Source organism: Photinus pyralis, unplaced genomic scaffold (assembly GCF_008802855.1).
Source record: "Photinus pyralis isolate 1611_PpyrPB1 unplaced genomic scaffold, Ppyr1.3 Ppyr1.4_LG2, whole genome shotgun sequence".
Lineage (NCBI taxonomy): Eukaryota > Metazoa > Arthropoda > Insecta > Coleoptera > Lampyridae > Photinus > Photinus pyralis.
Genome location: NW_022170403.1, coordinates 1,794,216 through 1,818,512, shown reverse-complemented (window position 1 = coordinate 1,818,512; position 24,297 = coordinate 1,794,216). Strand labels below are relative to the sequence as shown.

The 24,297-nt window shown below is 35.7% G+C and overlaps 2 protein-coding genes across 2 annotated transcripts in view; one reads left to right on the top strand and one right to left on the bottom strand.

The window, feature by feature from the left end:
• Positions 1 to 6,680: 6,680 nt before the first annotated feature.
• Positions 6,681 to 24,297, bottom strand: part of LOC116163058 — an 87,933-nt gene continuing 70,316 nt past the window's right edge. Inside the window, exons 5-7 of the mRNA XM_031476898.1 lie at positions 19,461 to 20,244; positions 8,715 to 8,837; positions 6,681 to 8,455 (exon numbers count right to left, since the gene is read on the bottom strand). Of these exons, the coding sequence (XP_031332758.1) occupies positions 7,371 to 8,455; positions 8,715 to 8,837; positions 19,461 to 20,244 (1,992 nt within the window). The 3' untranslated portion in view covers positions 6,681 to 7,370. The remainder of the gene's footprint in view (positions 8,456 to 8,714; positions 8,838 to 19,460; positions 20,245 to 24,297) is intronic.
• LOC116162686 lies at positions 22,108 to 24,275 on the top strand. The gene is made up of 4 exons (XM_031476357.1): positions 22,108 to 22,268; positions 22,324 to 22,485; positions 22,538 to 23,346; positions 23,403 to 24,275. Exons 1-4 carry the CDS (start codon positions 22,156 to 22,158, stop codon positions 23,825 to 23,827), a joined length of 1,509 nt encoding a protein of 502 aa, XP_031332217.1. The 5' UTR covers positions 22,108 to 22,155; the 3' UTR covers positions 23,828 to 24,275.

The following is a 24,297-nucleotide window of genomic DNA, read 5'->3' as shown; positions in this document are numbered from 1 at the left end:
ACAAAATAGTGGTAGTTCCATTTGAATAAAAATAGTTATAGCACTTTGAAATCTAGAAATTTTACAATTTTTTTGTGTTGCCTTTTATTCGAATTAAAATTATTGATTTCTATTTCTTAACTTTAAAATCAAGGTCGCTACGATTTATCAAAGTGGGGTTGGTTTATAGAGAATTATTCGAAAAAAAATTAATAATTTGGCCTGCAGAGGTTAAAAAATGACATCGAATTCGCTAAAAATAAACATACTGTTCCATTTAAAAAAATCAGCTGTGTATTGACACCGTAAACATGAGACACTCTGTACATTCAAAAATAATTTCTGTATATGCATAACATTCTATAGTTGACATTTGCACAAAAGATTTTTTGCTATTTTTTACCAGGTATGAACTAGAAAAGACCGACGCAGTGTTATAGGACCCTGTATAATTGTTATAAAACGTAAAAAAAGAAAGAAAGAATGGGAAAATTTCGTCTTTTTTGCATTTGACTTCAATTATCTCGTTATCTATTGCTCTGAGAGAAAATGAAGAGAAATAAATTTGATTAGAATCGAATTTTCTATAAGATACAGTTGGTATGGAACATTCATTTTCAAAAGTTATTGCTTTTTTATGGAAAGATATAAAAAAAGTAATCCCGAAAATTAACAATCTGTTACTAATCAAAATTCATCCTATCTTTTATATTATCCGTAGCTTGATAACGGAACAATACGGCAACCGATCACCCGATCACCGTAGATATCATAGTCATTGATTAATTAAAAATACAAATTAAAAAATCCATGCTTTGTCTTTCAAGGTGGGTGACTCCCAGATTCTCCCCCAATTATTTCCGCTAGTGGAACCCTAAGCAAACCGTTTCCAACAATTGTCCCGATGATTCTTGCAAATCGACGGACTATCAAATTTTTTTTTGGAAAATCCGAAGACTTTTGCTAGTTAACAAATGGAATAATTTCCGAAATATAACAAGAAATCTCCATAATAGGCGAACAGAAACCTCTCGGAAAATGTACCTAATATTAAAAAAAAATACGTCGAAATCCGTCCGTCAATTTGCAGAAATCATCGAGACAACATTAGGAAAAGGTTGCTTTGGGGTTCCACCATCTGTACAAAAATTTAGAACGTTATGAGACTTATCCAATTTGTTTGTTTATTTAATCAATGACTATAATACCTACCTACGGTGATCGGGTTTGTCGTATTGTTTTGTTATCAAAAGAAGGGACCAAATATGAATGATGAATTTTACTCAGTGATAACAGATTGTTAATTTTCGGAAATGCGTTTTTTTATATTTCTCCATAAAAACAATAACAATTAAGAATGAACGTTCCACACTAAGTGTATGGTCTACATAGACAATTCGATTCTAAACAAATTTACTTGAATACCTCACCGGAAAAAAAAATGGAAAAGTTCATAAAAAATATCACTTCTCTTCATTTTTTCACTCGGGGCGATAGTTAACGTCAGTCAAATGCGAAAAAAAACATTTTCCCATTTTTTTCTTCATTTTTTCTGTATAACAATATATTTCGGGAGTTTCCGGCCAGGGGATTATGATTTTCAGATTCAGCGGATTTTTTTACATAGAGTACATTTGGTTTTGTTGAGTGAAATGACATCCAGCCCAAACCGTACTTTTGATGAATTATAGGGCTTTGCTTCACGCCCTTCTGATAGTGTATTATTAGTATGGGTAAAAATATCTGTGTAAAAAATATAGCAAACGAGCTCTTGGGTATGGCTATAGTATGTGCATTGTGCAAAACCAAATTGAACCTGGTGTTAGATTTGCCCTAAGACAGTTTGAAAGATCGTGTGACAATATCCAAGGACTGGAAAAAATTTTTCACAGCATTTTTTCTTTTTTTTTCTTTTGTTTTTTTTACCAACTTAACATATATTCTTTATATTCTTTATGTTTTCGAATAGTTTTTTTATTAACAATACATGAACATTGTTATTGGGGTAACCTGTTATGTTCATAAATAAATAAGTTGGCACTGCGCATGCGCAAAACCAAATTTTGAAAATGGCGTTACATTTGCTTTTATTCCAAGTGCATACGTAGGTATCAAATGTAATTTAAATACATTTCTAAATTTAAAAAAGTTTGCAATTCGGTTCATATATGGCCGAGATACCAAAAGAGCACTATGCATTTTGAATCGATTAGGCTCAACTTTTGCCATTGCGTATTATATTGCTAAAGCTATGCCCATATTGAATTTCATGCAATTCACTTCATAACTCACGTAGATGTCAAAAGGGCCTTCCTTATTATACAGGCAAGGAGCTCGATAATATGTGAATTGCACTAATAATAAAAATAAAAATAAGAACATCGTTTTTTTCATTTCCCATTTTCGCATATTTCCCTTGCGCTTTGAGCAGAATGGCAAAAAAATAACGACAGTTTCAATTTTTACAACGCTTCGATCATCCCAACCGGAACCCCCAAAAGCACCTGAAATTATAACAACATGTAGGTCAAGGGTTCGAGTCGTACCTACGCCAGATTCTTTTTTAACTAAAAAGTTTATTAAAAGTTCAAAATTAAGATGTGCGTACATTTTTTTACAAACGCTGAGAAAACAAAAAGAGATACAAAAAAAGTTATAAAAGATAAATTGTAGAGAATTTAATTTCCTACAAAAAAGTCCGCGATGGCATATATGTATCTTCAACCCTTAATATATGATAAGCAATCAAAGATACTATGAATGCCAACGCAATCAAGATGTGCAACTTTAAATGGTTGATATGGCTAAACGATTAAAGATAGATATATGCCGTCGCGGACTTTTTTATAGTAAATTTAATTGTCTACAATTTTTGTTCTATGAAATTTTTTGTATCCCAATTGGTATCGGCAGCGTTTTCATTTAAAGTGCGCGCGACTAGTATACGTACCAACAAAAGATTACAGTATTGAAATCTTCAGTGCAAACTGCAAACGCAATTCGGAGCATAATATTCGCTCTAAAACCGATTATTAAGGATCCTCAGATCCTTTATAGTTTTGTATTGTCGTCCGTCCGTCCGTCCGTCCGTCCGTCCGTCCGTCCGTCCGTCCGTCCGTGTGCGCTCTAACTCTTTTTAAAAGTGGCCGATTGTGTTGAAATTTGGTATACGGGTACGTTGGACATTAAGAACGGACGCTATTGATTTTCAGGAAGCTGGTTCAACAGGAACAAAAGTTATACGACTTCGAGTGAATCGGGAACAGGAAAAACTGCGAACTCAATATAATAAAAATTAACATATTTCATTCCCTAGGTCATGTATCGAGTTCGGACTTTCGCTAGATTATTCCCTATGACTCTTAGATGTGTAACAATTCAATATAACTCTTCTCTGTGGTCTCGGTCAAAAGTTTTAGAGCAAAATGTACCCAAAATTATTCTTTACACATGAATTTAGAGTTGTAAAAGCTTTCAAACGCATTATCTTGATGCTGAAAGAGTTGATAACGTGCACGTTTGATAACCGCATGTGTGTGATTCAAAAATGTTAAATTATTTTTCTGAGGCCACATGGATTTTGATCAAAATATGTCAAAATCGTTAATTATGCACCAAAATCGTTGGGAAAAAGACTACGCGCATTATCTCAATGCCCAAGACATGAATTTGATGCATTTTTGGCGACCACGTGGATTTTGATCAAAACATGTCAAAATCGTTATTTATGCACCAAGATCGTTGGGAAAAGACTAGGCGCATTATCTCAATGCCCAAGACATGAATTTGATGCATTTTTGGCGACCACGTGGATTTTGATCAAAACATGTCAAAATCGTTATTTATGCACCAAGAGCGTTGGGAAAAAGACTAAGCGCATTATCTCAATGCCCAAGACACGAATTTGATGAATTTTTGGCGAAAACGTGGATTTTGATCAAAACATGTCAAAATCGTTATTTATGCACCAAGATCGTTGGGAAAAAGATCAAGAGCATTATCTCAATGATCTAAACATGAATTTGATCTATTTTTATGGACCACATGGATTTTGATCAAAACATGTCAAAATCGTTATTTATGCACCAAGATCGTTGGGAAAAAAACCAAGAGCATTATCTCAAAGCCCAAGACATGAATTTGATGCATTTTTGTTAACTATAAAATGTATTTTGTAAGATTAAAATAAATTGTCGTTAAAAGTGATTGTAATACTGAGGATCCTTCGATATTTCGTTGTATCGGTTTATATTATTATAAAAGTGGGAGAGGTACACCTTACCTCTCCTGCGATTGTCACGGATCCACAAGTTCCCATTAGGCTAGACTTCTTCCTAATTTTATATTCAAAGGTATAGTCTAAAGGCGGGTCACATCAAGCGCGCGGTCCGCGCGTGCCGTGCCAAACGTTTTCGAACAAAATTCGTGTATGTTTGGAGAATTGTCTGAACAGAGCAAATGCGCGCACGTTTGGCTATGCTTGTAAAGGTTCCACAAGTTTTGTGCGTTTGTTCAATTCGTAAATAGGTGATCATCTCGTCCAAATCGAACGCGCACAAACACGCAATTTTTTTGATGTACCGACAACAAGTGGATAATGTTTGCGAACGTTTGTTCGTGCTTGTTGTTGTGCGTTTGTGCGCGGTAACCCGTCCACATTGAAAGCGCCACAACGTTCGCAGGCGATTTATTTGGCGCGGCACGGCGCGGATCGGCGCGCTTGATGTGGACCCGCCTTTAGAGCCCGCGACGTAAACCATTACCATTCAAATAGCAGCACAAAACGTATACATGAACAAGTATTGGAGGTGACCATACACGAAATGCTCGGTCTGTCGGACCGCATTTAGCCGGAAGGTAAACAAATTCAATTGTTTATTTGTATTATATTTAATAAGAAATCATTACTTTTAAAAGAAGCAGGTCGTATGTGGTACCAAATTAAAGCTTTTGACGTTAGCTGCACAAATAACTCGGTCTGTCGGCAGGCAAATAGCCGGAAGTCCTTGACGGACCGACATTTAGTCTGCTGCTGGAAGCCGACATTTCAGTTAGTTATAAATTTCCACGGTCACTCTGATCCAAGCATTTTAAGTTCTGTCATTGAATGATAAATCTGAATCTTCAATGGTTCTGTACCAAAGAGTAAATAACCATAAACCTCTACAACGGATCTAAAAAAGCGGCTGAGCTCCTTGGTTTGACCCTACGGGGTCATTGAAGTAATGAAATAATATTGTAAAGTGAAGAAAAGTTAATCCTTTTAGTGAAAAATATTAAATTTAAACATAAATATATTAATACCTAATGCTCTTCTGGCAGCTGCAGATGATAACATTTTAATTGATAAAAGAGTAGGTACCTACGGATAACCCGTCGTTAGCACAACTTTTGGGTGAAGTGCAGCTATACACTGTGTCCCAGATGAAGAAACCATAGAAGATTGTCAAATTAGAGCCAAGAAATTTGTTGATTTCGTTTTTATTCTTTTCTTATGTTATTTGAGCAGATACAAAAAAAAACATTTTCTCATTGTCACTTATTGAGTTTTACAAGAGACGTTGAGACGTTTCATTTCGGAGAAATCATTATCAACTTTATTTTTGTATATGGCCCGTAAAAAAAAGTAGACCAATAAAATGGGACTTCCGGATTCTCGATGACGCGTTTCTCTAAAGTTAGGAGGCCCCTACTCTTTCTACTAACCCTGGTTAGTTCAAGAGCCTACAAGGGTAAGTAAAGCGATTTCAACTACTGCACTTGATCTTATTACTGTCCCATCAGATATTGATGTAGATACAGTTGGAGTAGTTCCCATGCACCACATATCAGATCATTGTTTGACTTACTGTGAATATCCTGTATACAAGAATTCGCCGTATATGACTTACCTACCTAATGAACAGTTGCTTGAGAACCGATGCATTTCCAGTCGACTGGAAATTAGCAAACATTACACCTCTCCCCCAAAAACAAGAAACCCAACTACCTTCAATCGAATTCTTTATCAAATTTGTAGATCGGAGTTCGTGAATTGGCAATGTAGCCCAAAAAATAAGGAAGGCCCTTTTGACATCTCCGTGAGTTATAAACCCAATTGCATGAAATTCAAATGCGTACCTATACCTTTAGCCATATAAGACGCAATTCCAAAAATTGAGCCTATTCGATCAACTTTCACAGTGCCCTTTTCGCATCTCGACCATTTATAAACCGAATTGCAAACTTTTTTATTTATGAAAGTATTTAAATGAAATTTGATACATAGCCACTTGGAATAAAAGAAAATGTAGCGCCATTTTCCAACTTTGGTTTTGCGTAGGATGTGCAATACCAACTTTCTTATGTATGAAAGCAATTAAATGAAATTTCATACTTATACACTTTAAATAAAAGCAAAACTAACATCAGGTTTAAAATTTGGTTTTGCACATGCTATAGCCCTCGCTATAGCCATACCCAGGAGCTCGTTTTCTATATTTGTTTAGTTTATTCATCTAAGAAACCCATAAAAAGTGTTGTAAGTTATTCCATTATTTAATAAAATTTTAATAGTAAAACATCGCATAGGTAGGTATACTAGCGGTACGCTTGAAAAAATTTTACTCCATAACTAAAAGGTGATACCACCATGGGTGGTATCTATTATATAGAATTTGAAAATACAATGAAACCATGTTTAAAGTATTCTATTGATGTTATTTTTAGAATTAGGTTCTTATAGTATTAGTACATGCATTGCTCACCCTAACATAAAGGTGAGTTCAGGGTCAGAAACTCTGGGTCCTCCATTTCTGCTGTCAGTGTCATCAATGAATAAGTAATTTAACTTTCTTGAAATATGAATTATTGCTGGCAAAATAAGTAGATCATCATAGTAATGGAGCACTCAGTATCTGAACATAGTAGTATCTAACACTGGACATATCTCATGTGGTGTTATGTTTTTATTAACCTTAGGTACAACGTTAAACGTAATTTTATAATATTCTTAAGTTATTGCATCAAAAAGCAACAGGTTGTATATATCGAGCATAGTTTAAACTAAAACTACGAACAATGAGAAAGTTTGGAAAATTTCGATAATACAGATAAAGATTGTCCGTTACTAATTTCGAATTTACAACACGTTACTTATAAATAACAAACCAATTTGGGTGTAATAAAAGAATCAGTCGATACGCTTGTGAGCAAATACGTCCGTTTTACAATTATATATATAGCTATCCTACATAGGTATTTAATAATCAAAAAATCTATAAGTTCATAAAACAACACTATATGATGTAACAATTAAAATTTGCAGATGGTTAACAACAAGCTGTACAACAGATCACAGGAGAAGGGGCATTTGGTGCCATTTTTATTATCAAAAGTTTGTATGTTTCAGTTTACACGTCGCCAAAGGAAATATCTTGTAGGTGACGCCAATTGTGAAGAAGATTGATGGTATTTACGGGAATCCCGGCTGCAGAAACTTGCCTTACACCCTCCGGATCAGAGTCTAGCATGATTATGCACATAAAGCTTTTACCAGTAATGTCATCTTTCGGATGCACCGTTACTGGAGTAAATTTGGTACATTTCCCTTCGACATACATGCACAACTGTTGATATATTTCTGGATATTGTTTTCGAAGAGATACGCCACGAACCTTGAGTTGATTTTGTATGTTGCTAAACACGTGTTCGCGTGATTTCACATCTCGCGTGGGAGAACAAGTTAAAACTAATGTTTCCAAATTCTCTGTATTATCTCGTTCAGGGATGGGTACATCTTTGCTTAGTCTCATTTTTGCACATCGCGACACTAATTGCCTTTCCCATTTCACCGCGCCTGTGGTGGGTACTTCCGAAACTACACATACAGTGACATATAAAACGAGTTTGGTGTCTGGATTATAACTTTTGCACATTTTCATTAATTCCGCGTACATTTGTGGTCCCATTTCAGTCGGAAGTAGATCTGTCCATCTCACATAAGTTAATTCACCAAAGAATGGCAACCCTACGGTTAAAAATTTTTCCGCTGCCTCTGGACAGGGAAAGAAGCACTTTACTGCACCTTGGCCGTGTGATAAATAACCCCGACGGGCGATAAGGGAAACTTGAAGAAGAGTATCGCTTTGTTCCTTTGAAGCCGCTAATACCTGCCTGCATAAAGTTCCCACTCTCGAAAATAAGCAACTTTTTCTGTGCTTTTCCCAATGTGCGCGGCGACACGCTTTAGAACAATAGATATAGGAACAATTATGACAATTTTTAAACGAACGCGCTTCTTTACTCGCTGTTGACACCACTTTACTGCATCGTGAATAACGACATCTTAATACAGGGGAGGAATGAAAACTGACCCGTCTTTGCACCGTTGGAGGATGATTCACCGGCTCACTACCTTCACTTCGCCTCCTAAATTGTTCTGCAGCTCTGGATTCTTCGCCTATGTGACTAGGGCTTGTATTAGCTGACACTGTCTCTAGAAAAAATATTGGTTAGTATATTAACAACTCTATGGGGAAGGTTAAGGAATTATGAAAAATTATCTATTAGAATCACAGAGATGAACAATGGTTTCCATTGATAGAAGCACTTTATGATAAGATCATCTAGCACTAACACTACTGAAATTTAATGCAGCGCCACAATTTTTTTATAAATGAAACGTGTTGAAGGCTGATGTGAAGAAGTGCCATCATGTAGAAAAACCTGTAATTAAACTTACATATGTCTCCTACCTTGGTGGCTTGGACTTGGTGCACGAGTTGATGGTGGAAGTCCGAGGAGCGAATCTAATACGTCTTCCAAAGTAGTTGAACTCGGTGATGGTTTTGTGTAACCCATATGTGTTTTTGAGATATCTACACAATTGCATTTAGCAGAAGTGGCTCTTTAAAATAGGTAGGTAATACATGGTTTCAATATATGAAAGCGCTGTGCGCATGCGGATTTTATGTAGCAACAGCAGCAAAGCAGGCTAAATCATTAAGTACCTATATTGTAGCACAAAAGGTGTAATTTTTGCAGCGACCTCGGAAGTATGGGTCAGAGGCGGCGACTCGCCCCCTCAGTTTTTACACAAGGAGGGCCGCGCCCCCTCTCAAGAATGAGTCGATAAATCACTCAAAAGCGACTAACACATCTTCTACTGCATACATGCATTACAAAAAGTGTAGAAGTAGAAAGGATATATTGAAAGAATTTGCCAGCAAAACTGCGGAAAAGCGGAAGATTTTTGGATATATTTAATTTTTTATACTTGCTTTTCTTTACAATAGTGCAGTAAATAGGAACAAAATTTTTGTAACTTTTGTATGTTCTAGTTCTTCATCATTTTTTAAATAAAATATTAGTGATCTATGGCTATGGTTTTCTCAATCGAGTTAAGTAGGTATCTCTGAGTTGCTCAGTTGCATATAACTAGACATCCTCCGACACTTTTTTTAAATTTTTTTCAAAACTTTTCTTTCAAAAATACATTATTTGATTGATTAACTAAACAGGTTTCAGGATCATTTAAAAAACCCACTGCTTTGCATTAATTCGGACACAATTTTGCATAGGAGGGATCTTTCAGACTCCATGATTGCTGATTTTTGCCCCCCCCCCCACCGTTATTCACTTCCGACGTCGGTGAATTTTTGGCCCCTAAAATCTTATCTCTTTTATTTCAAATTATATAAAAAATTGCACCATTTTCTTCGCCCCTGTAACTATCTGAAACTTTGCAACGCTCCAAGCTCTATTTATCGAAGATTATTTCATTATTTTATATTTAGCGAAACTGAATATTTTATAGAACAATGTATCAACAAGGGCGGAAATTAACTTTAACTTTATTGTCTCACTCAGAAAAAAAAAAATACATTAAATTAATAGAAAATTTGAGGCGAAGTTCAGCTTCGAAGTAATTCTTCTTAGCTGCTCTTACACTTAACCTCGTTGGTGGCATACTAAAAATGTACAAATACAGCTTTAAACTTAAACTTACTATAACATAATCATCATGGAAAAAAAAAAAACAAATGCAAGAAAGAGATGGAAATGTTTGCTTTTATGTGTTCGACTTTGTAGCACTAGTACTTAGGTGTTCTTTTACTTTCTTCCGAAACCTGGATAAAGGTAACAACTTGAGATTATCAGAGAGATCGTTGTAATAATGTGCAATGCAGTAGGAAAATGATCTGCGCCCTAGTTCTGTTTTAATGACTGGTATACTTAACTTGCCTCTAAATCTCAAGTTCAGGTGGTGTACGTCCGTGCGGTAAGTTATTTTGTTGTATAGGTAAGTATGGTGGCGTTTTGGTTGAAATTATTTTGTGATACAAACACAGCATGTGTAGTTTTCGACGGTTGAGCATGTTTAGCCAATCGACTTCTATTAGTTTATGGGAGATTCTGTGATAGGTACTTTTTAATGTTAAATATTAAGCGTAGACAAGTATTTTGAATTTTTTGTATTCGTGCAATGTCTCGCGAATCTAGACAAGGCCCATATACTGTATCACAATAATCGAATTTAGACAACACCAGGGAATGGCATAAAAGTGTTTTAATTTTCCGTAATTTTCCGATTCAGAATGTACCTATTTTGATAAATTAAACGCATACTACAGTAAGCATTTTGTATACATTTAGAGATATGCTGTTTATAACGAAGAGTGTGGTCTAGTGTTAGACCGAGGTTTTTAGCTGTTTGCATAATTGCAATACTTTCGCCATTTATTTTAATGTCGATATTGTTGATTATTCTTTGCCTATCGTCACTTCTACCAAATAGTATAACACCGCACTTGTTAGGATTCAGTATTAGTTTATGATCTTTACAGAATTTGCTGAGTTTGCTTAGATCTTTATTAATTAACTTACATGCATGATCAACATCTTCGGGTGCAAAGCTCAAGTACAGCTGTGAGTCATCGGCGTAAAAATGACAGACACATGACTCGATAACATTTATCAATTGTGAGGTATAGATTGAGAAAAGTATTGGGCTTAGAATAGCGCCCTGGGGGACACCGGATTTTAATTCCAAAAACTGAGACCGTTGGTTATTTACAATTACGGATTGACTTCGGCGGGACAGATAGTTTTTTATTAATTCAATTGCGCACACTTCTAATCCAACATGACGCAGTATAGCTAGTAGGACCTCATGGTCGACTGTGTCAAAGGCTTTTGAGAAGTCTAAGAGCACCATAATAGTAAGTCTTTTTTGATCTGTTGCTAATATAATGTCATCTGTAATGCTTAGCAAGGCTGTGCTACAGCTGTATCCGCGCCTAAATCCGGATTGATTTACTGGCAACACGTTATTACTTTCAATGTATTTCCGGAGTTGTTTTTCTACAAGTTTTTCAAATATTTTTGAGAGCGTTGGGAGTATACTTATGGGTCTCAGGTCTTTCAGCTCACTAGGTTTGTTAATTTTTGGTAATGGAATGACGAGGGCCTGTTTCCATTGTGATGGAAACACAGAATACTTTATGCAAAAATTTATAATGTGAGTTATTACAGGGAGTATAAGGGGTACGCACAGTTTAATGATGTGAATGTTAATTCCATCAACACCAGTAGCATTTGTTTTTATTGAGTCTATGACGTGTAACACTTCTACCTCCTCAACTGTTTTAAATTTTAGTGTTTTAGCCGGACCTCTGCTTTCGCCAGTATAAAGAAGTTCAGTATTCTGGTCATTAGTCTCAACTTTTGGAACGCAGTCTATAAAATATGCATTAATTTCATTTTCATCAGATAAGTTATTCGGGAGTGATTTATGTTTGTCTTTATTTAACATGTTCAAAAGAGAGACGTTTTTCCAGATGGAATTAGCATTTTCTGCAAATGATGTGTTCAAATAAGCTTTTTTTTCGTGTCTTATGGCGTTTGTAACTGCATTTCTTAATACCTTATAATGGTTCCATTGTGCTATGTCTTTCGTGTTTTTAAAGCTGGATAAGACTTGATCACGGAGGCCCATCATAATTTTGATGTTGTCCGTTACCCATGGTGAGAAGTGTGGTTTTTTATATCGCACTGTAACACGTGGAGCATGTAAATCCAAGAGAGTTTCTATGCTATCCACAAGAAAGTCAATTTTGATATCTATATTATGGATTTGGTAAATATTTCGCCAGGGGATGGAACTTAAATCATCTCTGAATTGATTGTAATTAATGTTTTTAAGGTTGCGAAATGTGCTTACCGTACACGTAGGTGGTAAGATTTCCACTTGAATTGTGCAAGTAGTGACGCAATGATCGGAAATATCATGTGCATCCAATTTATTTACTTTTTTACTATAAAAGCTTCCACATCTAGCCGAAATACCTGTAAAGGTAAACAGAAAAGTCAAGAATACGTTACTTTATATTCTATTGGCAACAAGCAAAATGTATGTTCAGCAGAACAGTATCCATTTTTAGCGCATTTTGCAACGAAGTTGGGTGCGCTATTGCAGCCAATTTCTCTGTCCGTCCGAGGCCTTAACTACTCCTACTGTTTCAAGATATTTAATTCGTTCTTTTTGCATTCGGTCGGTAGCGTATAGCTCTGGCACCTGGATCCAGGAAAATCATGACGATTAAACTCCTCAATATCAAGTTTCTTATTTCTTAAATGTTTTGTTGAAATTTTGACCAGAGATACTTCTAGTAAAGGAAAACATATCGCATGTAGTAAAAATCAGATGTGTGTATGCGCAAACTGCGCTATGATAACTTCTTATTGTGGAGATATTTCTTTGAAATTTTAACCAAAGATGCTTTTAGCGAAAGGAAACGTATCGCATATTTTACACACCACGTTAATGTGCGCATGCGCAGTATCAAATTTATCAAGATATCTTTTTGAAATTTTAATCACAAATGCTGCTGTTAAAGGCAAACATATCTGATACCTTAATTGCAAACATTAGATATACGCATGCGCAGTCAGTGCCAACTTCCTTATTTATGAAGATATTTCTTTGAACTTTCAACCATAGATGCTTCCATGTAAAGAAAAACATGTCACATGTATTAAACGTCGAAAACTACAAATGTCATTAGCAAATGCAAACACATCGCACATAGTAAAAATAAAATGCGCGGATGCGCAGACTGCAAAATTTCAATGAACTGCCCAAAAATATATTATGTCGTATGAACTTTTTTGATACGATGCTTCATTTAGCGGCAAAAATATAAAACATGAAATTCAGTTTTTCCCTCTAATCTCGCTGTATCTATTTATTTTGTACAGTGCGTAAATTTTACCTATTAACATACAAATCTCCTACGTTCAATTCCCTGTCCAATGAAAATTCGCCCAGATTATCATGCCCACATAGCAGACCTATATACATTGCATATAATATGCACATTCCACGTGGGATTTTGTATATCCATAGAATGTGGAAAAGTATGTCGCAAATGTCCGATGTATGTGCATAGGATATAAGTTTGGCAGACTTCACATAATACATAGTATACCGGGTGGTGCCTAGCGCGACGCAGCATAGGGATTTCAATGGTAATTTCTTTATAGTCAATTACTAGCTCCCCTAATTATTTTAGAGCAAGTCTAAATACGTTTTTTTTTGAGAAAAAAATACTGCATCTGGTCATACTATTACTTATAATTATCCGTTTTTCAAGACCGTAGAAATCGACAAAATAAAAAATTACATTTTTATAAATCAGTGATGCTTTGGAATCTTTTAACAAACTACAAGCGCATCGCATCTAAGCTATCGTTGTTTAACGTCGAACAATTTTCATATTTAATTCTGTTCCAACTATCCGACGAAAGAAAAAGCGTCTATGGAGTAGGTACCTATAATAATGTTTTTTAGAGAATGTAATGCTGCATCTGCATCAGATACTATTTGTGTATCATTTTCCGGAACCAGAGTACATAATCGAAGAAAAAGAAATTGATTTGAGAAAGAATTGTTCTTAAACTTATATTCGAATTTTCCGCTACTGCAGCCAAAACGTTGAATGTATTGTCATTTTCCTGATGGTTTTGACGGACATTTTGAACGTTATTGCACTTGCAGTGATCCTGTTCTTTCAAACTTGTGCACAATTCTGTCTATTGTGGTACTGTTTGGAATCGGTCGATTGGGTTACTTCACAGTAAGTAAAGACGTTACTTGGCGGGCATAAATAAACCACTTTAACATTTTCTCTTTCTCTTCAGTTAAATACATGATAAATAGTTTTATGATTAACTAATACTATACTATAATAATAAGTACAAATTTAATATACGTCAAAGGCAAATAATTAAAAATTATCGCTGTTTTTTTAAGTAATTCCAAAGCATATCTGATTTATTGTAAAATGAATAGCAATTAAAGAGTACCCATACTCTTTGGTAATAGTATGAACTGATGCAGTATTTTTTTCTCTGAAAAAAACCTATTTAGACTTTTGCTCTAAAATGATTAGGGGAGCTAGTAATTGACTATAAAGAAATTACCATTGAAATCCCTATGCTGCGTCGCGCTAGGCACCACCCTGTATACATACCATATAATCCCATGTATATACATAGAAGATCCTCGTGAGGAGGAATAAGATTTATACATAAAAGTACATTATGGATTTAAATACCTATATATATGTTACCGGCAAACTGCGAAATCCGGCATTTTGCAAAATCTCTAGGCATTTTGCGAAATGACCAATGCAGCAGGCAAAGTGATAAATGGAACTCGAGTTTGCACTTCTCCTGCCTCTCTTTAGGGATTTCGCAAAATGCCTAAACATTCAGGCAAAGTGAGAATGCTCGGATATTTTCCACAGATTGCGCGTACAGCGGTGCCAAACGTAAAACCTTCGCGTTAGTACCTTCCCCCATCTGATATATTCTCCACAGTAAATCCAAAGTTTGCCTCAACAGAAAAGCCATAGATGAAATGCAGTCTAAACGTGAGCGCAATATTTGGCGAGTACTTAAATAACATCGCAATCGTACGCGTCGTTTACCATCCAATGGCAACGCTGTATCCGCAATATGTGGGAAATGACGATTGACGAATCCTTCGCACTTTGCCTGCATGTTTAGGCATTTCGCGAAATCCCTAAAGAAAGGCAGGCAAAGTGCGAACTGCAGCTCCGTTTCTCACTTTGACTGTTGCATTCGTCATTTCGCGAAATGCCTAGGCATTTTGCAAAATGCCGGATTTCGCTATTTGCCGTTAACATATACATAAGATATCGAATGCTATGTGGGTGATAGTTAAATCACCTACACAATCCTCCTCTTACAGACCAATCAGTCTCCTGCCTTTAATGTCCAAAATATTTGAGAAGCTGCTGCTTAAAAGAACAGATTGACATTAAAGCTAAACAGATGAACTGGATAATTGGTAGAGGATCCCAACTTTCCCATTCGAACAAAATACTACTGCACAAAATCATATTAATACCCATGGCCATATGGACGGATGGGATCCAATTATGGGGATGCGCAAAGGCCTCCCACGCCCAAATAGATATGATCACTAGCAGAATGAATTTCGAACAGAGTCGCGCATGACGTCACCGTGTGACAAACTTGCATGGGGGCATCAGGCAAAGCACGGTTTTAAATGTAATTTCGTTAGGATTTTTATTGCTAATAAATAATAATTTATATTTTCCGTTGACGGTAAGTAAGTTCGGTGTCATAGAGTAATAAAAACCACCTTCTAAATTGGCTATTTAGACTAGAGACAGACAGCTGATAGACGAATACAGAGCACATATTTTTATAAAAATAAATGTGGAGAAAAGGGTTTTTATTTGTTAATCAATAGAAATAGTATTTTACATTATTAGCCAGGTAAGTGAGTTTTTACTGGCGATAGGAGAAGTTGACTGGCGAGCCGTCAGGCGAGCCTGTCATCTCCTAGAGCCAGTAAAAACTATTACCTGGCGTATAATGTACAATATTTTATTTGTTACTCATTTGTAAACAATAGTAAAAGTAAATAATTAGTTCTTAAATTGATCTTGAAGAAATGTCTAAAATATCATGTTATCCATGTAACAGAGACTTCGCATTAATTCTGGCCAATGAAATTACTAGATTACTAACTTGTAACATTTTTACAGGTCTGCTGTCAGTTTTACAAGTCAGTAGCGTTTAAACATGACGTTTACCCGTTTGCGTTTTGTCTTGTTAATCAACGTTTACAACTGAGTAACAAATAAAGATTTTTACTTTCTCGATGTGCTGACCTGTAAAAATTTTACTAGTTAGTATGACAATTTCATTAACAACAATTAGTGCGTAAGCCTTGTTACATGGATAATGCGGTATAGACATTTCTTCGAGATCAATTAGAACTGATTGTTTACGTTTACCAATTGTTTATAAATGAGTAACAAATAATAGTACATTATATATCAAGGTAGAGAAGTACAGTATTATTGCCTGAGCACCAAGATTACATCTCGAGGCGCTTGCGCCGAGGGGTGTAAGGTGCGAAGGCAATAATAGACTTCTCTACCGTGGTATATATACTATTTTTTTCACTACTAGTTCTTGAAGTCCTCTAAATTAACATATTATATTGATAAGAAAGTGAACGGTTGGACAGAATTTGTTGTTTCTTAATTTAACATGTCAATCAAGTACGTAGAAGTACAAATCAGACAGGACGTATTTTGTTCTGTCATTGAGATATTTTCAAAGAGTAATTTCGTTCGAATTTTTTCAAAATGTGATAATTTTAGGTATGTAATTTCTCTGGAAATGGCGGATGGTGGCAATTAATTTCGGGTTGTGTTTTCTAAAAGTGACAGCGTGACAGTTCTCATTATTGACTACTAGTTAATAATGTCCACATTATTAACCACTTTGAACAAATGCCGAGAAAGCCTACTTTACAAGTGGAAAAAAGGTTAATAATCATGTCATCAGACGCTAGTAGTGAAAAAAATATTGTACATTATACGCCAGGTAACCTCTATCGCCAGTAAAAACTCACCTACCTGGCTAATAATGTAAAATACTATTCGCATGCTAGAAGATAGTAAATAGGTACTATCTAGTATTCTCCTAAAAATTTGGTCTATATGAAAATACGTTATTTTTTAAAATTAAACCAATCATTATTGATAATTTAAATTTACGTTGCAGCGATTATTCGGTAAATACTCATATCGAAATGCCCTTCTGATTAATAAATTCCAGATAATTATGCTAGTTGTGTTAAATTCGCTCCTGGTACGCAGTCGGGAATTTTTCCGACGCAGACAAATTTCCTTATTATTTGGAAAGCTAAAATACCAGCAGCTCGACAGAGTTTCTATTATTGTTAATTATTGGTATCTACAACTGCACAGTACACCATGATTGTAGAATGTACTCGTACTTAAAATAAACCGTACAGTAACACAATCACAAAATTTCACGAATTAAACTAAAGGAAACAAAACGAAATGCGGGCATTCAGGCACTATACTAATAGTCGCGCCAAAAGTTTGTCACGCGCTGACGTCAGCGGAGGAACGGAGACAAAGAGATCGTGCGCGTGATCATATCTTGTTAAGTTCCTAATAGGACAGCTGATCAAGCAACCAGGGTCCTAGGTGTCGATAGAAGACTGAAGCGACTATGGCCACATGATTTACTATAACAATTCGTAGTAGAAAAATACATATGGGGAAAGTGGCAATGGCCATGGCACCCTACATGACCTGCAAAAAACCATATAACATTTACTATAATTACTTGTTCAATAAGTAGATTGTAAATTTGCAGATCAATAAAAGAAATTCATAAATACACAGTGATATTTATTTAGAAGTATATTATATTTAGGGATTTATTTACGTGTTTTGTTTTTCTATATGTCTACTTTTAAAGGACAAAATCTCTTTTGAAGAGCGCCTAATTTTTTACAACCAAAATAACTTCTTAAAACAAATAAATGGCTGGCATAATAATTAATTTGAATTATTGCTTTGGATTCACAGAAAATAGATCGCTTACGCTCCTTAAACTGTTACCGGCACTCTACCAATTGACAATATCAACTTTTGTCGAGTTGAATACACGAACGAAAATAAAAATACGGAAGCCAAAGCAACAATATTCAAATGTCGCCAACAACCAGATCTTTATTTGTTTAGAAGTAATTTTAGTTGCATAAAATTAGGCGCCCTTCAGAAGTGATTTTGCTTTTAAAGTAGACATAGGGAAAAACAATACATGTAAATCCATATTCTACTTCTGAATAAATATTACTGTATACCTAAAAGCGTCGAGTGAAAAATTGTCTACCAATTAATTAATTTTAATGTTTAACTATCCATCCACTCTCTACAAACACTTTTGCGCCTTTACTATTTTACTTAATTAAGACATCAAACGAATGGGGAACATCAAAATGAAGAGAACAGTACTCCAAAAGGAAGACCGAGACGGTTTATCCCGTGAATATGAATTGTTACAGAGAGCAATTTTTAGGAGTAGGTATATATACTGAATGAAATGCAGGAATTCCTACCTCCCACCTTCCAGTGTATCAGGTGATCCCTGGCCTTTTGCCAGAGAGAAAGATTCTTTTGGTTACTCGTTTGCTACGAAAAAACTCCTTTACTGTTGGCACTTGGCACCATGGTTTGTCATTACATGTCTAAATACACGGAGTGAATATGTCCATATGTGAAATAAATGTCTGCAATTTATTTTGATACTTATTGGGCTCGTTCATAAGACACAACAGTTACCGCTACGCTACCTCGTAGCCGTAGCGCATCAGTAACAGTTTGAGTCTTATGTCACGTTCCCTACTTTGACATGTGTAGCGCTACTAAAAATGGCCGACTGCTCCGTAAAGAGCTTAAAAGTAGCGACGTAGTTATTATAAGACGTATCGGTAACTGTTCCACAACAGTTGCATCTTATGAACGCACCCATGTCAATATTATCACTAGATATATGCTACTAGCAGTGCACACATGCGTAAAATAACTTAAGATTGCAAGAAAAAATTAACTTCGTAAGGATTCCTACAAACAAAACAAAAACAAAACGGTTAACAAAAATAAAACAATTTATTTAATTTATTAAAATCTTACACATGCAAAACGTGTACCCAAAATGAAAAATTACAGTTACAAATATAAAAAATACACTGAGAACCAAGAACGACAATAGATATTATTGCAACGAAAAACACGCATAATTATAAATGTTAGAACCTTAACTTATTAACGTAATCCATCGAAAATGATATTTTCCACAAATTACTAATTGAAACATACGAGATGTGTTTTTTGTGAAAGGAAACACAATAGAACATTTATATCAAAACCGTCACAATTTACATCACGTTAAACCATGAGGTGATATATTTATAATTATTAGACGTATTAAATAAATAAATAAATGGCTCTAGACTCTTATGATACATTACAAAGCGATATTTACATAAATACAGATCTAATATTACAGAACAGCATACCGGGTGCACGGCATTGACTAAGCGTGAATAGACTCACCGTTATGCGTCTTTTGTAATTCGAGTCTGAGAGTCGAAGGTGGTGAAGTGGTACTGTGATTTTCGGCCAAGGTTACCGGCGTTTCGGGGGCATCTAAAGGGCGCGAACCTACAAACGAGCTCTCCAACCAGCAAAGTTTCTGGCTACCTCGAGGACTAACAGAGTTACTTCTCGATTTCGTATTCTCCGAACTCGCGGATAGCTCAGGTTTTAATCCGCTAACGTAATGAACGATCGCCGAAGTCACTTCTTTAATAGACGTTTGTATTTCGGGACTTTCGGGTTGAATGACTGCCGGGTTTTGATTTTGAACAAGAAGCGAACTTGCCAGCCGTTCAGCAGGTGTTCTAGGTTTAGCAAGGCGCTCCTGCGACCGCCAACCCAAGTATGGTTGTCGATAATTAAAACTACTTCTGATGGAAGAGGGTGATATGGAACCGTTTGGTTGACGAGTATTAAAACTACTTCGCGTCGAGGCACAAGGCGATGAAGCTGTCGAATTTAATTTAGAAGTAGACCACCGGACAAACGGTTGTGTATTGGGAGTCGGACTGAGTAACAGAGGAGAGTGGTTGCTTGAACCCAAACTACTTAGTGAAGGTGTTTTGCTCGATGTCCCTGGCCATCGTTCACGATTGACAGTCTTCTTTAATATGAAGTTCTCTCGGGGAACTTGGTATTGCTTATACCAATCGGGGATAGTAAGCTTTTGTAGCGAGCGTTGGATTCGTAGTTGGTGTTCGGACATCACACGTTCGCCTTTTTGCAATTCGTTTTCTGGTGGCTGAAACAAAAAAACCTAATTACAAATACTGAATCGTGACAGTACGAATAGTGCATATTACCAACAGCTGTACAAAAGGGTCTTCCAGTATCATATCCAGGTTGACCCACTCATATTTGTATAAACTGTAAGGCAAATCGCCAGGCATTTGGTAGAAATACTCCATTTAATAAAGTTTATTAAATAAACTAGGTAAAGACTGGTACTTATTGCACTAGGCAAAATTGAGAACGTACTATTTCAGAATTGCTATTACGTTTCGCTTTCAGATAATTAAAATTAATTGGTTATATAGTGATTAAGAAGTTTCTTAATTGTATGTTTTAATTGACAGACGAAGATTGGGTGTAGTCTATAATTTGATCACGTAAACTTACGAAAATTGTTCACAAATAGGCACACCGAGCTCTAAAGATATTCCCAAAACTATAGGCAAGTCGGTATAAACCTTTTGTTAATAATACACTACAGCCGCTTATCTGCAATTAATGTACCTAATTTAATCATACCGTACAATGTAGGTGTAATGCTCCCCTTCCATTCGTTTAATAAAACACAAACAATCAGGAATTCTTAACACTATTTGCTTAAAGTTTATCTTACACTGTAAATATAACCGACAGCTAAGGTTGTCCTAATTGGACTAAGTTGAATAATGAATTTTTTATCTTACCTTTCAGCACACTATTATATTAACAGTTAGCGAGTACCTACTCATTAGGTATAGTTAATTTCCAATAATTGCTTAAAACAGCGATTCTCAACCTTTTTGTAATCGCGACCCCCTATTTTTCTGGATCTGATGACCGCGACCCTCTAGTACTAAATGAAACACGCTAAACTAAGTATTTTTTATTTATTGTTAGCGAGTTGAATGCATACAACAGTTATGCAATTCCCTCGGCAATGCCCTTATAATACGGGGTGTCAATTTTAAAACTATGCAGTCGGTCATATTTTCCAAACTAAAGAAGATATTGAAAATCACGTAATATCGTTTCGGGGGTATCAAGGGTGAACCAGAATGTCGTTATGAGTGACCCCCCTTTAGCTCCCCAGTCCGCCTCTTCAAAAATCCTAAATGGCAACCCCATACTTGTGACACATCGTTGGAAAGCTACTGAAAAATGCTTTTTATTATACTTCATTGAAATCACCTTATTTACACCTGTATTAGAAATAATTGTATCTGGCCTTTTCCAGGCTAGCGCACGGAATAGTTATTTGTACCTATCACAAGTCCAGAAAATGGATGTTTGCGAGTGTGAGTAAGGTTGCAGGCCGAAGCGGAGCTGAGGCCTGCAATACGAATACTCGCAAAACATTTTTATGGACGTGTAATACACAAGATTTTTTGTGTCGAAGTAAAAAATTTGAGGGAACAACGTTCATTTTAAAATTTATATTTCTACCTCCTATAATTATAAGCCGTCATACTTGCATTCAAATTTCCAATATTTCGATGTTATGTTGGTAGCACAGACAGTTGGCAGTTGGTAGCACAAGCATGTCAATATATATATTCTCTTATATATATGGTCAATACGCTATATTAGTGATGACGTCACACGCCATTTTTGTTATGGAAGGTCATGTCCAATTATCCAAACACGTTTGATCTGCATGCTTTGTCTTATGAGTGAACATTATTGAACTGATTTTATAAATATTGTCGTGTTTTTAACAGTTACAAAGTGTTGAAACTTGAAGAGAGTACCTTAAACATTATGTTAAAAATTTCATTTCATTCCCTCCAGTGTTAAAAACATTGAATATTGTGTTTATTCAAATTAACCTCAAAATTTTCGCGGTGATTAGTACAAAAACTTAGTTGTACCTATTTTACGATCGTGTTTTTAAAATATTAACACTTTCGGATTTTGGAAAGTATTAATTAACAAGAGGGTGATAATGGTTTTATGTTGGGCTCCGGGTTGTAACCATTACAATCAACGAGAAACCTGCAGATTTTTTAAGTTTCCCACAGAACCTCGTTTAAGGGCCAAATGGAAACAACTTGTTAGGTACGTCTTTTTGCAGTATGTTGTTTTAAACTGTCTAAAATCACAAATATTATAGGCGCAGTATCGAACCAGGTAGTGGTGCCTTTTTATGCAGTTGCCATTTTCCAGATGGCCGGAAAGAAAATGGCCCAAAATTATTTGAATATAATCGTGAGAAACGATTTGCGTTCTCATCTCCAGAAAAGAAATGTAGATGTACGGATTCAAGAGACATAGAGTAAGTTGAAGTGTGTTTAATCAAAGTTATGTATATTTACATAATGTTATAGGTCAAAAGTACAAGATAATGAAACGTCTGAACCTGTTCCTGCATCAAGTGAGCTACAGCCAAGCAAATCACTGCAAGCCTCCGCATGGGGCGATCCCCAACCAAGCACATCCCATGAACTAACCGCATCCAGACAAGTTCCGGCATTGGATGAGCTACAGCCAAGCACCTCATGGCAAGCCTCCATATTGGACGAGTCACAACCAAGCACATCCCAAGAAGTCTTTGTGTCAAGTGATTCTGCTGTGGTGGATGCAGAAAATTATTTCTTATTACAAGAAATTAATGCGCAAAAGAGACAACTACAGTATTTCTCCAACCGCATGAGTTTTGACAGCATTGCAGACCACAATACACTGGTATTGTTATACACTGGATTACCCAGCAAAGAAATTTTTGAAAGTGTGTATAACTTAGTTAGCAATTTGAAAATAAATTATTATTTCCATTGGAATGTGGAAAAATTGAATCGCAAGGATCAGTTGCTCCTTACCCTTATGAAGTTGCGACAAAATGCTCCGCATTTAGACCTAGCCTATCGATTTGGTATTTCACAGGCTACTGTATCAAATATTGTAATTACATGGATTCATGTTCTTCATCAGATATTGTTTAAAAAACTAATGAACACCATCCCAGCTAGGGAGAAAAATAGAACGTGCTTGCCAAATTGTTGCAGTACTTTTACAAACTGCCGAATTATTATAGACTGCACAGATATTTTCACCGCTGTCCCACGGAGCTCAATGGCTACGCAACGAGTCACATACAGTGCCTATAAACATAGGAATACCTGCAAAGGTCTTATAGGTAATTCATATGCACTATGGAGGGAAAATCAATATATTTATTGAATCTTTTTGTAGGTGTTGCACCCAATGGTGTTATAACTTATATAAGCGGTCTTTATCCAGGTTCAACGTCTGATAAAAAAATAGTCCAGCACAGCGGAATCCTCGATCAAATGGTACCGGGTGATTTGATTTTGGCCGATAAAGGGTTTCTTATTCGAGATTTATTACCACCTGGAGTGGCACTAAACATCCCACCTTTTTTAAGTACAGCACAATTTTCACCGGAACAAATTAGGCAGACAGAATGTATTGCACGTGCACGCATTCATGTAGAACGTGCCATCCGCCGCATGAAAGTGTATCGGATTTTGTCTTTTATTCCTTCTAAATTGATTCCCTATGCAGAGGAGGTTTTCCAAACAGTTGGAGCCTTAACAAACTTACAATATCCCTTAATTAGAGAAGTGGAGCAATATTTCTTAGTGGCTGATGATTAAAATTTCATTTTATTTTTAATATTAGTAAGTAGGTAATAAGGTGTACAGTTTAGGGTAGAATTAATTATGTATTACTGGTCTAGGTCCTCATAGAATTAATAGTTAGTATAAGGTAATAAATAGCAGTTGTTACGGTACACCCTGTACTCACAGGTGAACTATATTATTAACTACGCGCAACTATTAGGAATCGTTCGAGATAGGCAGTATCAAGCGTTTTGGCCAAACACTACGAACCGAGTACTATTATTGTATTAATTTAATTTGTATGTATATATTGTATTTTTCGTTTGCTTATTTGGTAATATTTAATTAGAATGACTGACAAGGGATTATTTATTGTCATAAAACTCGTCTGGATGGAAGGATGAAAAGTGTGTCTTCAATTTTAAGTTAAGTCTTGATTCTAACCAGGAAAGGGTTAGACAGATTTTATATTTTGTATTGTATTTTGTAATAAATCTTTTGGA